General features: G+C 39.7%; 1 protein-coding gene across 3 annotated transcripts in view; it reads right to left on the reverse strand.

Moving 5' to 3' along the window:
• The window catches only part of LOC140494622 (ran-binding protein 3-like), a 103,804-nt gene that overhangs the window by 65,205 nt on the left and 24,128 nt on the right, over positions 1 to 14,471 (reverse strand). For all 3 annotated transcript variants that reach the window (XM_072594006.1, XM_072594005.1, XM_072594004.1), the window contains 4 exons: positions 9,899 to 9,935; positions 9,459 to 9,548; positions 4,238 to 4,309; positions 3,898 to 3,963 (listed from right to left, as the gene is read on the reverse strand). In XM_072594006.1, the coding sequence (XP_072450107.1) occupies positions 3,898 to 3,963; positions 4,238 to 4,309; positions 9,459 to 9,548; positions 9,899 to 9,935 (265 nt within the window). The remainder of the gene's footprint in view (positions 1 to 3,897; positions 3,964 to 4,237; positions 4,310 to 9,458; positions 9,549 to 9,898; positions 9,936 to 14,471) is intronic.

Genomic DNA, 14,471 nt, shown 5'->3' on the forward strand with positions numbered 1-14,471 from the left:
CTTTGCAAATAGGTTTTCTTTACATATTTTGATACACAATCTTAGAACGTCAAAAGTCAAATCAGGTGGAAAACAAAGTCATGGAACTTAAGTAAAATCAAAATTCAAATCTGTACTTAGATCTTGCTAAGACCTGCTTGTGTAGATAATACAATGACGTTGATATCGCCGTTAGAAACTTGCTGCCTAAAAAAAAAGAGTGCCTAAAGATTGGTCAGAAGGACTCTCACAATATTAAACAAGCAATTTACGTTACAGTACTCACTGTAAAGCTTCTCACCCTCAAGTAATGCTAGCTGTGCATACTGCTCACACAGCACAACCGATGAAGTAGTACCATCTCGGAGTGAAAAATACAACAATATTATTCATAATTTATGCTATTTTTAAATAATTGTTTCCATACTGTTTCAATGTCACATCAGTGCTGCAAAGTTAGGGAAAACACAAGTACTAAAGAGACATCAAAAAACCTCAAACTAATTAGTTAATTCATGCTGTGAAGATTATTTTGTGAACCAGATTAGCCTAAATGTAAGTCTCAGGTAATGTACTCAGTGGAAAATTGTACAATTTTCTCCAAAACTGAAATGTGTCATTCATGAATAGTTTTCTTCCAACACTTACCAGTATTAGACATCCTAACATTCAAACAGTTTAAAAGTATTACTTGTCTTGCAGCAAATACAACTAGACCCATGTACACAAATTCTTGCTATAATCACGCAGGTAGCAGGTCTCTGAGGAACACATTACAAAGATAACAAGCTGAGATTGATATTTAGACCTGTTGACAGCTGAGTACAGCATAATCACTTGTGCACACCAGTCTCTTGTAGCAATAGGACAAGCTTGTAAACATCTGTACTAACGTGTTGATTAAATCAAACTGAATGCATATTAAAGATCACAAAATATCTGATAATTTAAATATCTAACAATTTGCACAGAAATATGCTGCAGAAATATTTAGACAATGCATCAGATCAATAATTTGCTATTTGATGCACGTTACCAGTTTCCAGCTAGATAGACCAATATAGCAGTTCCTGAATCTGGCAATTACTTTAAAGTTTTTTTCTAAAAACATTCCATATGCATATTATTAAGCAAGTTGAAGTACAAATTACTTCAGAAGAAAGCAATGTTGCATATTTTCACCACACTCCAAGACAATTTTCTTTCGTTTTAAGTCATAAGTAAACTTTAGAACTGGTGCTTCTCCTCTGCAATATATCTTTAGTGCTCATAAAAATAAAATACTAATTTGATGAATTCTGAGCCAAAATTGCTGTTGTGGCATTTCAGTGGGTGAGTAACAAGTAACAAAGATTTAGATTTCTGACAGTTCTACACAAAACACGTTAAAGTAGGATAGATGGAATAGATTTTGTATTTTTTATTTTAATTCAGAGTTTTTAAAATTTGTTTGAAAGCCACAACATCCATAACAATTTTTGCCGACTTGAGGCAAAAATCTCACCAGTTTTCAAATTAGGCATGATGTAGTTAAAAATCAGTGCTATACATAGCTCCATATACCTCATAATCACGTGCAGTTCTGAGCAGAGTGCAGAATGGAATGTCCTTCCTGACAAGAAACAGCACTGGAAACATTTTGCCTAAGATACAACTCTCACTTCACACTTGCAATACTGAACATTCACATAGTCATACAATTTAGGGACAGGAACTTTAAACCATATCCCAGAAGAGGCAACATCCTTTCCACATCCACCCAATCAAGACCCCCTCAGCATCTCAGATCTTTCAGTTAGGTCATGCCTTACTCTTTCAAACTCCAGTGGATACAAGCTGAGCCTTCCAACTTTATCTCATAAGACAGCCTGCCCAATCCAGGTATTAATCTAGAAAATCTTCTCTGAACTGCCTTTAAAGCATTCACATCCTTCTTTACCATAAGACCACAAGACATAGGAGTGGAAGTAAGGCCATTCGGCCCATTGAGTCCACTCCGCCATTCAATCATGGCTGATGGGCATTTCAACTCCACTTACCCGCATTCTCCCTGTAGCCCTTAATTCCTTGTGACATCAAAAATTTATCAATCTCTACCTTGAAGACATTTAGCATCCCAGCCTCCACTGCACTCTGCGGCAATGAATTCCATAGGCCCACCACTCTCTGGCTGAGGAAATGTCTCCGCATTTCTGTTCTGAATTTACCCCCTCTAATTCTAAGGCTGTGTCCACGGGTCCTAGTCTCCTCGCCTAACGGAAACAATTTCCTAGCATCCACCCTCTCCAAGCCATGTATTATCTTGTAAATTTCTATCAGATCTCCCTTTAATCTTCTAAACTCCAATGAATACAATCCCAGGATCCTCAGCTGTTCCTCACGTTAGACCGACCATTCCAGGAATCATCCATGTGAATCTACACTGGACATGCTCCAGTGCCAATATGTCCTTCCTGAGGTGTGGGGACCAAAACTGGACACAGTACTCCAAATGGGGCCTAACCAGAGCTTTATAAAGTCTCAGTTAAGGTGACCAATTCAGTGCACAATACTTCAGGTGATAGTCTCACCAGTGCTCTGTACAACTAAAGCATAACCTCCCAAAGTTTTGTTGAAATGCCATTGTAATAAATGAAAACATTTTATTAGCTTTCCTAATTACTTGCTGTAGTACCTGCATACTAACATTTTGTGATTCATGAAGAAGGGCACACTTCTCAGAGGCAGCACACACATAGAGGGGGCACAGTGATTCAGTGGTTAGCACTGCTGCTTTAAAGTGCCAGACACCTGGGTTTGATTCCACCCTCAGGTGACCGTCTATATGGAGTTTGCACAATCTTTCCGTGTCTGCATGAATTTCCTCCCACTGTCCAAAGACGTCCAAGTTAGGTGGACTGGCCATGCTAAGTTGTCCTTAGTATCCAGGTATGTGCAGGCTAGTTGGATTAGCCATGGGAAATGTGAGGTTACAGGGATAGAGTGTGGATGGGATACTCTTTGAAGGGTTGGTGTGGACTCAATGGGCCAAATGGCCTGCCTCCACTGTAGAGATTCCATGATTCTCTCACCATTTAGATCATGTGCTTCTCTTTTAATCTTCCTGTCAAAACAGACAACTTCACATTTTTTCACATTATACTTCAAATGCTATATATTTGCCCACTCACTTAACCTATGCCTCCAGCATACTTATGTCATTGTCACATCTTATTTTCCTACCTATCTTTGTATCATCTGCAAATTTGGCAGTTGTGCATTCCATCCCTTCATCTAAGTCATTTATATAAATTGGAAACAGTTGCACTCCCAGTAGCAAACCCAGTGGGACAACACTTGTTAATCTTGTCAACCTGAAAAAGACTAATTTATGTCTGCACTTCGATTGATGTTAGTCATCCAATCTCAATCCATGCCTATATGCGATCCCCAACAAAATGAAGAATGAGATGATAAAAGCTCAAGTATACGTCACTTTGCAAAATGGGGGCTGGCAGTCTTCTACTGCTGCAACAGGAAATATTGCTCATGACAGGACCCAGGATAGACAGGTACTTCAAGCCTAATGACTGAGACCCAGAGCTCTAGAGAGTTGGAGGAGGTGGGATCAGTTTATTTAGCGCTGGGGGGAGGCTCTGCTCAGGTTGCTTGGTGCAAGGAAGGGGTGCTAGTCTGGACAGATGATCCTGTGGTCACAGTGAATGGGGGGGGGGGGGGGGGCAAGACAGTGCTACATACACTTCCTGTTATAACAAAAGCAGGCATACCTACTATATACATGGCGCTTCTGGTATAGTATCTCATGGAGACAGCATTGTCATACCTTGGTCCAGTAATTCAACACTTCAGGCACAACACCTGGAAGGCATTAGACTGCCAAGTACCAGTCTCTTTATGACAACAGTTAACAGTACTCACCAGCACTGGGAGCCTGGCCGTGGATTAAAGTTGGAGGTTTCAGCCGAAAGCCAACATTCTTCTCATCTAAAGTGAAATGAAAACTGAATAAGTCTGTGGAAGTTATAAAGCAGCATATCAAAAAACACAGCAGCAGAGCAAATTTACTCATCACACATCGTAGAAGATTTACATTCAGACTTACCTAACCATTTCTTTGCAGAACTAGTACGTTGAACATTCTACAAAATGCACAGCACCACAGGATAGCTTCTCAAAGCTTTATGGAGGGGAACAAGTGAAGCACAGAAGAGGGTTAAGCAAAGGGAAATGCTTCCCATTGTTGAAATGTGGGATTTACCTGGTTCCGAGTCAGAGTTGCTGGCCGCTGTCTGGCAGAAACTCAATGGCATAAAGACATTATTCTTTGGAACTGGAAGATAAAGAAAGCAACAGTGAATATGAACAGATCACATCAATTTTAAGAATCCCAATTTGCAAACTATCCAGTAATGGCCTTTCCTTTCAATCCTTATTAAGCTTTTACAAGTTAAGGAAAAGGACTGCGATGTCACTAGCACAAACAAAATGGTTATTGGTCTGGGAAATATACCAATCCTGAAATACACTGTTGTTTGAATCACTAAACAATGACAGAACATGCTGAAGCTTTTGGGATTAACTTAGTATCATTTATTATCATTTATTATCTATGACATTTTAGAATGTCATTATTAGGCCAAAACACAACTAATTTCATCATTTAAAAGGCATCTGGATGGTGTATGAATAGGAAAAGTTTAGATGGAAATAGGCCAAGCGCTGGCAAATGGAACTAGATAAGGCTAGGATATCTGGTCGGCATGGATAAATTGGACCCAAAGGTCTGCTTGCATGCTGTACATCTCTATGACTCTAATTGAGAATTTAATTTTAAAATATGCCTTAATCTTCGAATAGTAATGATATCTCTTATTTCAACAAAAATCTGACCTGTTGGCAAAGTAGTGGATTTTAATTTAAACTGGTCATCTATTGCAGCTTGTTAAGGATATCACTGTTAAAAGATGTATAAATTCCTGACAGTTTATGCAAGAGATTCTTACTGTTATTGGTAAAGTTGAAAATCAAATTGGATTTTCAATTAGCCTGCATATCAAAAATTTTCTTTAACTGTACTTGCGCATTATTTGGAAAACAGAAATCTCAAAATGGCTTTATGATTCGGTTGGAAAACCTGAAGTTACTGTGAACGATCATTGTGGCAGTAACTGGGAGTCCAGCTCGGAAGAAAATAAAGATGAAGGTTGACTAAAAAATGCAGAACCTTCAATATTTTAGGTAGTGGTCATTCGCTAAAGAAACTTTAACCATATAGATATTGCCAAATTCTACTATCCACACATCATTGATAATTTAAAAAGTCCTAACTCAGTTCATCCAATTGCCTTAAAAGTGCTTCCAATTCAGTATTCAATGTGCCAGTCCTATAAAGAGTGGGTTGGTGCATAAGTATAAACATTAGTGCGACAGTCTGTGACCCAGAAGCAGTATTTCAAGGAAATGTGTAATTACTTTAAATGTTTCAAGTGGAAATTTATATTGTAAGGGGATTAATTAATACTAATCAATAAATATTTTTTTAAAATAGTCAACGTGACTTCACAACTTCTGACCTGGAAGCAATACCTACAGGAAGGAAGTTTAAAATGAGAACTATGTGGCAGACAGAAAGACAGAAAACAGACAGCTGGAGATAGTCAAAAGCAGTGTCAGTAACTGGATTTCAGCATTTGCAGTGGCATAATCGACAGCATAATGCACCAAGAACTGAAAAGGTGCTCTTTTGCAGCCAGCACAGACATGCCAAACGGTCTCCTTCTGTGCCATACATATGCTGTATCGATAGTCAACCAAGAAGAAATTCTCTTAAAGTAAACCAGTGAATCATTAATAATATTGCTTAACTGATGTCAGAAACATTAAACTGAATGCAGCATTGAACCTTGTAATTCATTACATATTTTTGAGTGTAATTATGCCTTGTGATTTTACACACCAACAAAAGTACAAGCGACAGGGTTTAAGAGCAGATATTATAAATTTTCTATTTTAACTATAATGCTGCACTGCAAGAAACCTGAGTATATTTTATTTCTCCTTTGATTCTATAAATGTCAGACATTGCTTGGCTGATGCTCATCTATAAGATAGGTGGTTATTGCTTTAAGTTACACACTTGATTCTTGAGCTGATGCTCAGTTCCAAGCTGATGCTTCAGCTGAAGTGCTGCCTTTCCAATAAGATGCCAAACTGAGTTCCTGTTTGCCGCTTTAGCTGGCTGTAAAGGAAACTATGCCATTATCTCATGAGGTTCGAGCTCTCCCAGATTTCCTAGTCAACATTCATCCCAAAACTACAGGTGGTGAGGAGGAGTGATTCTTCCACTCCTATCTGACCATAACAGGTTTTTGCTTTTGAATTGAGAGAGGATGTGCTTTGTGAATTCTTTTTACATTTCAACACAGTGGCGAATTCACTCAGTTTTCCTTATGCTAAATAAAAATTGATATAATTATTTTTAAGAAACTAACTTCGCAATCTAAAAAATGAGGTAATGTGACACTATTCATACACTCTGACACATTCACAGATTTGTATGGGCCTGCACACACACAAGTATATTTGGCAGTGTAAGAGGATAGGGTTATGAGGATTTTTACAGTCTATGGAAGTTAAACAAAAGAGCATACAGATTGTGTCAGCAAGTTCAACACTTGGATGTAGTCAGCTTGCACTTGGAACACTGAGCAGTTTTAGACTCCATCTCTAAGAAGGATACACTGGCTTTGGAGGGGATCCAGAGGAAGTGCACAAGAATTATTCCAGAAATGAAGGCCTCATCATATGAGGAACAGTTGAGGGTTCTAGTTCTGTACTCTGGAGAGTTTAGAAAGATGAGAGGGAATCTCATTGAAACTTACAGAATACAGGGCGACCTCCATATCCACGGAATTTTCCACGGTTTCAGTTACCCGTGGCGCAAACATATAAAAGGGAACCAGAACAAGGGACCAGGACGCTGCCGAGAAGTACATTTCCCATTTAAATGAATGGGTTCGCTCCTATCCACAGTTTTGGCCTTCCACAATAGATCCTTGAATGTATCTCCCGCAGGTACGGGAGGACTACTGCACGTTCAGGCATGCATGGAGTGGATGTGGAGAAGACCAGGACCCTTGGGTACAGCATCAGACTAAAAGGACGATCCTTTTGAACCAAGTTAAGGAGGAATTCCTTCAGCCAGAGATGGAGAAACTGCAGAAGGCTGTAGAGACCAAGACATTGAATGCATTCTACTCCAAAACAGACAGGTTCTTGATTAGTGAGGGGATGAAAGGTTACATGAAGAAGCAGGAGAATATGATTGAGAAACATATCAGGAGTACTCGAATGGTGAGCAGAGTCTATGGCATTAATGTCCAAATTCTGCTCCTACATCTTATAGTCTTATGGTTAGTTCTGTTCTTTTCCTTGATCCAGTTGCATGGAGAAAGTGAGGACTGCAGATGTTGCAGATCAGATTAAAAACTTTTTGCGATGGAAAAGCACAGCAGGTCAGGCAGCATCCAAGGAGCAAGAGAGTCAAACTTTATGCCCAAAACATCAACTCTCCTGCTCTTTGGATGCTGCTTGACCTGCTGTGCTTTTCCAGGGCCAGATTTTTTGACTCCAGTTGCATGGAGCAAATTTTTACATTTTAAAAGATCTTGATCCACAGTTGGCTTTCTCTCAGGGATGGTCGCTTTCACAGATTAAGTCACAAAGATGAGGGACGCATACAGCTTTTCAGGCTATCTTTAGTACAGCATTGTCATATCCTCTCTTCTGGCAAGGAGCCCTTAAAGTACTTAGTTTATTTATTCTTCATACAGACTCTATTGGCTAATATCTTTGGCAGTTAATGCTTCAAAACAGGTAATTGCAATGTGATGATTCATCTCAGAAACTTCCATGATGGTGCGAATAATAGGTGGCAATCTATCATAGGTAGCTTAGCAGTTTCACTACCAATTAGTGCTATAAGAAATTTGCAATAGCCAGCCTGCCTGGAACTGTCCTTGAGAAAAAAAACACAATTGCCTGGAGAAAGGCAAATTTCTTTCTCAAAAATTCAGCCAGGAAAAGCAAAATTAAAAACTGCACCTTTAAAAAGATTAATTGATGATTATTACACAGCTATGTTCAAAGTGAACGCCTCCTACCTTCCAACAGTAAGTATACTTCAAAAGTACATCACAGGCTATAAACAGTAAGAACATCCTGAGTTCATGGGAACAGCTACCTAAATACAAGTCTTTCTTCTAAGACATGAATTACATTGTCATTTCAAAAAGGAAAGTGCTAGGTATCTTAAATGAAAACAAAATAGAACTACAATAAGTAGCTCCAGTTCAACATCCAGTAACAGAACCACCGCAATTGCTGAAATTCCTCCTTTTTTGTCATTTTTTATTTTATGATTTAGTAAATTATATCTGTCTTGTAAAAGAATCTGGCTTGCAAGGTACAAATGACACACAACTCTTCCAATATTAAGTTAATGATAATTGCTATGCTCATACCTTCTGAAACAAAACGATTAGCTTTGAGGATAAGACAATCTAAACGTATATGCATCTCAACAAACTCAGGAGAACATTACTACTGACAAATGACATCTGAGGTTTATGCAAAAAGTAAAGAATCTCCATTCATGGATCATAGCTCCTTTGCAATAATTATCTTTCTGGAGAAGTTAATACAAGTCTTGCATATCAAGTATACTTGAAGGAGGCAAAGATATCAGTACTGATAGTTAAAAATACTTCAGGCACAATGTACAGAAGATGAGAAAGGATCACCAGATCCAAAATGTTAAATGATTTATCTTCACAGATGCTGTCAGACTTGCTGAGTTTTTCCAGCAATTTCTGCTCTTGTTTGGAGGATCTGCAGTTCTTTTGGTCTTGATTTTATACAAAAGATGAAGCCAACTACAATAGAAAAAGACAATCTTGTTGCACTAAAGATTCAGCATCAAGGTGTGGAAACAGATGGCATCTTCAGAACCGTATCAAAGAAACAATGATTTGTTATAACAGAGTAGACAATTGATTCAGGAAATATTATTAGAGCCAAAGTTCTTCTCAGGAAGAAGCTGGTTGAAGAAGAAAACTAGACTATATTTACGCAGCAAATGAATTTGGTAAATTGCAATATTTCACTGCAAACTTTCATACCAAGATGCAATATTCCCTCATTTGACAAGTGCATTATCAACCATGTGTATTGGTTGAAAAGTTTGTTAAAACGCAAACTGGCTATTATTAAACACAGACTTATAGAGAACCAGGTCTTCAAAATCAAAACATGTGGAACAACACCAAAGTCAACTCAAGGACCTGCAAATAATTCCTTGTAGTCCAACTAATGAAGAATGTGTTTGTTTGCTCAATGCATAACCCCAATGAACTAACAATCAGAGATAAAAAGAAAGCAATGTTTCAGCATTTGTTCACTCACATGGAAAAGAAACATACCTGGCTGTGCAGGTGGGAACACCTGTGTAAAAGATGATGATCTCTCTCTTTTCACAGGTGGAGGATAGTTACCATCATCTCTGTCAGAATCTGAAGAAATAAATTTATGACATGGAGAGGAATAATTATGTTTAAAAGCTTAAAGTGCAGACCTAACTGTAAGTGCAACTTACTTTAAAAAGCTGTAATACTTTGACTTGCAGCCAGAAATTTACATGTAAGCTACACAGACCCCATAATTGGCCTCAATAATTTCCAGTGAACTAAAATTGCCTAGATTTGCCTTTTTAGTCCACTTTCAGAGAGTTCTCAACAGTGAATTTACAAAACAGTCTAGGTTTAACATAGCTCCATCTGGGCAACTAAATTTCAACAACCTGTAAACAAGATGATTCTTAAACAATTACATAATTGAATATTAATTGACTGATCACACCCACCTTCTGCATCTTCAGGACTTGAGGCATCGACTGGCCTCTAAAATGTGAAATAAAAAAGCCCATTACTTTATGCAAATTGTGACTGTTGAAAAACATTCTCCTTCACATTTAATATGAGATAGTATTGACATAATTGAAAATCAAGAGACAAAAATGTGAGATTAATTGTGAAAACCAAAAATATAGTAGTCAAGCAATGATTATTCATTGGCAGCCAGACTTATAAGTTACTGTAGTTTCCACATATTCTTAAGAGAAATGCAAAAAATGTTAAGTAAATAAGGCAGGTAGACTGCAGCGGTTCAAGAAGGCAGCTCACCACCACCTTCTCAAGAGTAACTGGGAATGGGCAATAAATGCTGGCAGCCAGCGACGGCCAAATCCCACAAAAGACATGGGAGTTGCAGTATAACATGGATAAATGCGAGGTTAGCCACTTTGGTAGAAAGAAAAAAGAATGGCAGATTATTATCCGAATGGAGACAGATTGGAAAAAGGGAAGATGCAATGAGACTTGGGTGTCCTTATACACCAGTCACTGAAAGTAAGCAAAAAGGTGCGGCAGGAAGATGGTATGTTGACCTTCCCAGTGAGAGGATTCACAAACAGGAGCATGGATGTCTTGCTGCAACTGTAGAGGGCATTTTTAAGGAGGAGAAAGTGAGGACTGCAGATGCTGGGGATCAGAGCTTAAAAATGTGCTGCTGGAAAAGCACAGCAGGTCAGGCAGCATCAAAGGAGAAGGAGAATCGACGTTTTGGGCATAAGCCCTTCTTCAGGAATGAGGAAGGTGTGCCAAGCAGGCTACGTTAAAAGGTAGGGAGGAGGGACTTGGGGGAGGGGCATTGGGAATGCGATAGGTGGAAGGAGGTTAAGGTGAGGGTGATAGGCCGGAGAGGGGGTGGGGGTGGAGAGGTCGGGAAGAAGATTGCAGGTCAAGAAGGCGGTGCTGAGTCTGAGGGTTGGGCCTGAGAAAAGGTGGGGGAAGGGGAAATGAGAAAGCTGGAGAAATCTGTATTCATCCCTTGTGGTTGGAGGGTTCCTAGGCGGAAGATGAGTCGCTCTTCCTCCAGGCGTCGTGTTGCCATGGTTTGGTGATGGAGGCGGCCAAGGACCTGCATGCCCTTGGCGGAGTGGGAGGGGGATTTAAAGTGCTCAGCCACGGGGCGGTTGGGTTGGTTGGTGCGGGTGTCCCAGAGGTGTTCTCTGAAACGTTCCGCAAGTAGGCGGCCTGTCTCCCCAACGTATAGGAGGCCACATCAGGTGCAGCGGATGCAGTAAATGATGTGTGTGGAGGTGCATGTGAATTTCTGATGGATATGGAAGGATCCCTTGGGACCTTGGAGGGAAGTGAGGGGGGAGGTGTGGGCGCAAGTTTTGTATTTTTTGCGGTTGCAGGGGAAGGTACCGGGAGTGGTGGTTGGGTTGGTGGGGGGGTTGTGGATCTGACAAGGGAGTCGCGGAGGGAGTGGTCTTTCCAGAACGCTGATAGGGGTGGGGACAGAAACATATCCTTGGTGGTGGGGTCCGTTTGGAGGTGGCGGAAATGACGAAGGATGATCCGATGTGTCTGGAGGTTGGTGGGGTGGTAGGTGAGGACTAGTGGGGTTCTGTCCTGGTGGCGATTGGAGAGGCAGGGTTCAAGGGCAGAGGAGTGGGAAGTGGAGGAGATGCAGTGGAGAGCATCTGTCTTTTGAGGAGAAATTGCGGTCTTTGAGGAAGGAGGGCATTTTTTAGGCCACATCTGCAGTAGCATGTGCGATTTTGGTCTCCTTATTGAGGAAAGATGTTCTGGTTATTGAGTGCAAAGATTTACTAGACTGATTCCTGGGATGGCAGGACTAATGCATCGGGAAAGACTGGATCAGTTAGGGCCACAATCACTAGAATTTCAGAGAATAAGGGGGCTCTCAAAGAAGCCCAGAAAATTCTAATAGGATTAGACATGGTAGATGCAGGAAGGATTGTCTCAATGACCAGTGAGTGCAAGATCAGGGGTCACAATCAAAGGATAAAGGGGAGGCCATTCAGGACAGAGAGGAAGAGGAAATTTCTTCACCTAGAGTGGTGAACCTGTGGAATTCTCTGCCACAGGAAACTGTTGAGGCCAAAGCACTGAAGACTTTCAAGCAAGATGTAGATATAGCTCTTAAAACAAAAGGATCAAAGGGTTTGGGGAGAAAACAGGAACAGGGTACAGATTTAGATGACCAGCCATGATCATATTAATTGGCAGAGCTGACTCGAAGGAATGAATGGCCTAATCCTATTCCTATATTCTATGTTCCTATAAATAGAAAAGTTAACAGTACATTACCATTTTGGGAATAGTGACCATAATATGAACATATTTCACATTATTACAGAAAAGGAGAAAGAACAGGGGCAAAGTTTTTTAAATTGGGTGCAGGGTTTTGGAGAAACAGAGACAGACAGAGACAGACAGACAGGAAAGAAATTTTACGAAGCTAAGAGGTAACAGTATACTGGATACGTGAAGAAAGATTAGCAACAAATCAATGGGAGGTGTTCAAAAGTTAAATTCTACAGGCACAGTCTAGCCATGACCCCACAGCAATAAAGGTCCTACTGCCCAGTCTAGAGACCTCATTTACCCAAAAGCAACATGGGTAAGATAAAGTATAAAAATGTTATCGCAGTCACAAAAACCTTTCACTGTAGAAAGCTGTAGTGAAATACACAAAATGCAGGGTCAACGTAAAAAGAGGAAGGCCAATGGTGCCACTAGGTGAAGCCAACTACACACACAACAGCTCCTTCTTTAGCTCAATGATTATTTATTTGAGATGTTTTTACTGTTAAAGATGTTGTATAAAGTTCTTCCAGTTTATACATGAGAATCATGAGATTCTTAATTACATTTTAGTTCAACAAAGGCAAAGAAAAACAGGGAATCTGTATAATATCAGCAATTAGATGCAAACATAGCAGGGACAACATTTTCGTGTTCCTTATTGGGTTACCTGTCTCTAATCCGTAGTGAGGCAGTTTGCTTTTCTTCCTCACTGAATTGAATCTTCAGTGCTCAGCAGAACATGGGAGCCAGAGTGACACACCAGGTGAAAGTGTGCATCTACAGATGGACCACAGTGCATTCAAAAAGTAAATTATGAAAGCAAAGGGGGAGATATGAAAAAATGTTGGCAGATAAAATCAAAGAAAGCCCAAAAATGTTTCTTCAATATATTAAAAGCAAGACAATAACTAAGGAGACGGATGGCTGATCTTATCAGAGATGCACATAAAAACACATGAATGCAGAAGATGTAAGCTGGATTCCAAAAATGTACTTTAACTCTGTACTCACAAAGGAAAAGCATAATGTGAGAGCAAGTGCTGAGGGAGTGACATCCTTAAAAGAAGATAAATCATTCGGACTCGATAGATTGTATCCTGTGCTATTAAAAAAATGCCAGGAAAAAATTAGTAGATGTTCTAAGTTTCATTTTCCAATTTCACGAATTAAGGGCAAGTTCTGAGGAAGGGTCACTGGACTCGAAACTTTAACACTGATTTCTCTCCACAGATGCTGCCAGACCTGCTGTGCTTTTCCAGCAATTTCTTTCATTCCTGGTTTCCAGGATCTGCAATTTTTTTCAAGTCTTTTTAAATTCAAAATTGGTTCAGTGACAGTAAACAAATGGTAATGGTCAATGACTGTTCTTACGAATGGAAAGCAGTCCCCATGGTCATTCCTTGCTGGTTATTTTATATATATTAATGATCTAGACTGAAATATGGTAGCCATAATTAGGAAATTTGCTGATGAAAAAAAAATTGGCCATGTAATTGATAAAGAAGCAATTTTGCTGTCAACTCTAGAATTATATTGATTGTTTGGTCAAATGGGTGGAAAATTAGCAAATGGAATTTAATATGGAGAAGTGCAAGGTAATACATTTGGGAAGGCAAACAATGCTACAGAATATACAATAAAGAGGATGACACCTTGGGGTATTCTTGATGATAGCAGGACAGAAAAAGATGGGTGTGAATAAAGCTTATGGATTGCTTTCCTTTATTAGACAAGGTATGGAGTACAAAAGCAAAGGAGTAATGCTGGAACGGTAGAAAATGCTGGTGAGGCCACAGCTGGAATTCTGATTACATTTCTGGTTAATGCACTTACAGGAAAGATATAACTGATCTGAAGAGAATATAGTGGAAATTTACAAGAATGTTAACCAAGGTGTAAAGATTGCAGTTGTATGGTAAGGTTGGATAGGCTAGTGTGGCTTTCCTTAGAAAAGAGGAGGTTGAAGGCTGATTTAACATTAAGAAAATAAGAACCAGGAGTAGGAATAGGCAATTCGGTCTGTCAAGCCTGCTCCAACATTTGATACAATCATGGCTGATCTTATCTCAGTCTTAACTCCACTTTCCTGCCCATTCTCCCTAACTTCTTTAACCCCAAAGAATGAAAAACCTGTCTACCTCCTCCTTAAATTCAGGGGTTAATTAAGGTGCACAGAAGTATGAGGGGCCTAGGCAGAACAAACAGGAAAGATTGGACCTCCACACTGGTGAAGTCAATTACCAGAGGAAAAAGACT

This window comes from Chiloscyllium punctatum, chromosome 24 (assembly GCF_047496795.1).
Source record: "Chiloscyllium punctatum isolate Juve2018m chromosome 24, sChiPun1.3, whole genome shotgun sequence".
NCBI lineage: Eukaryota > Metazoa > Chordata > Chondrichthyes > Orectolobiformes > Hemiscylliidae > Chiloscyllium > Chiloscyllium punctatum.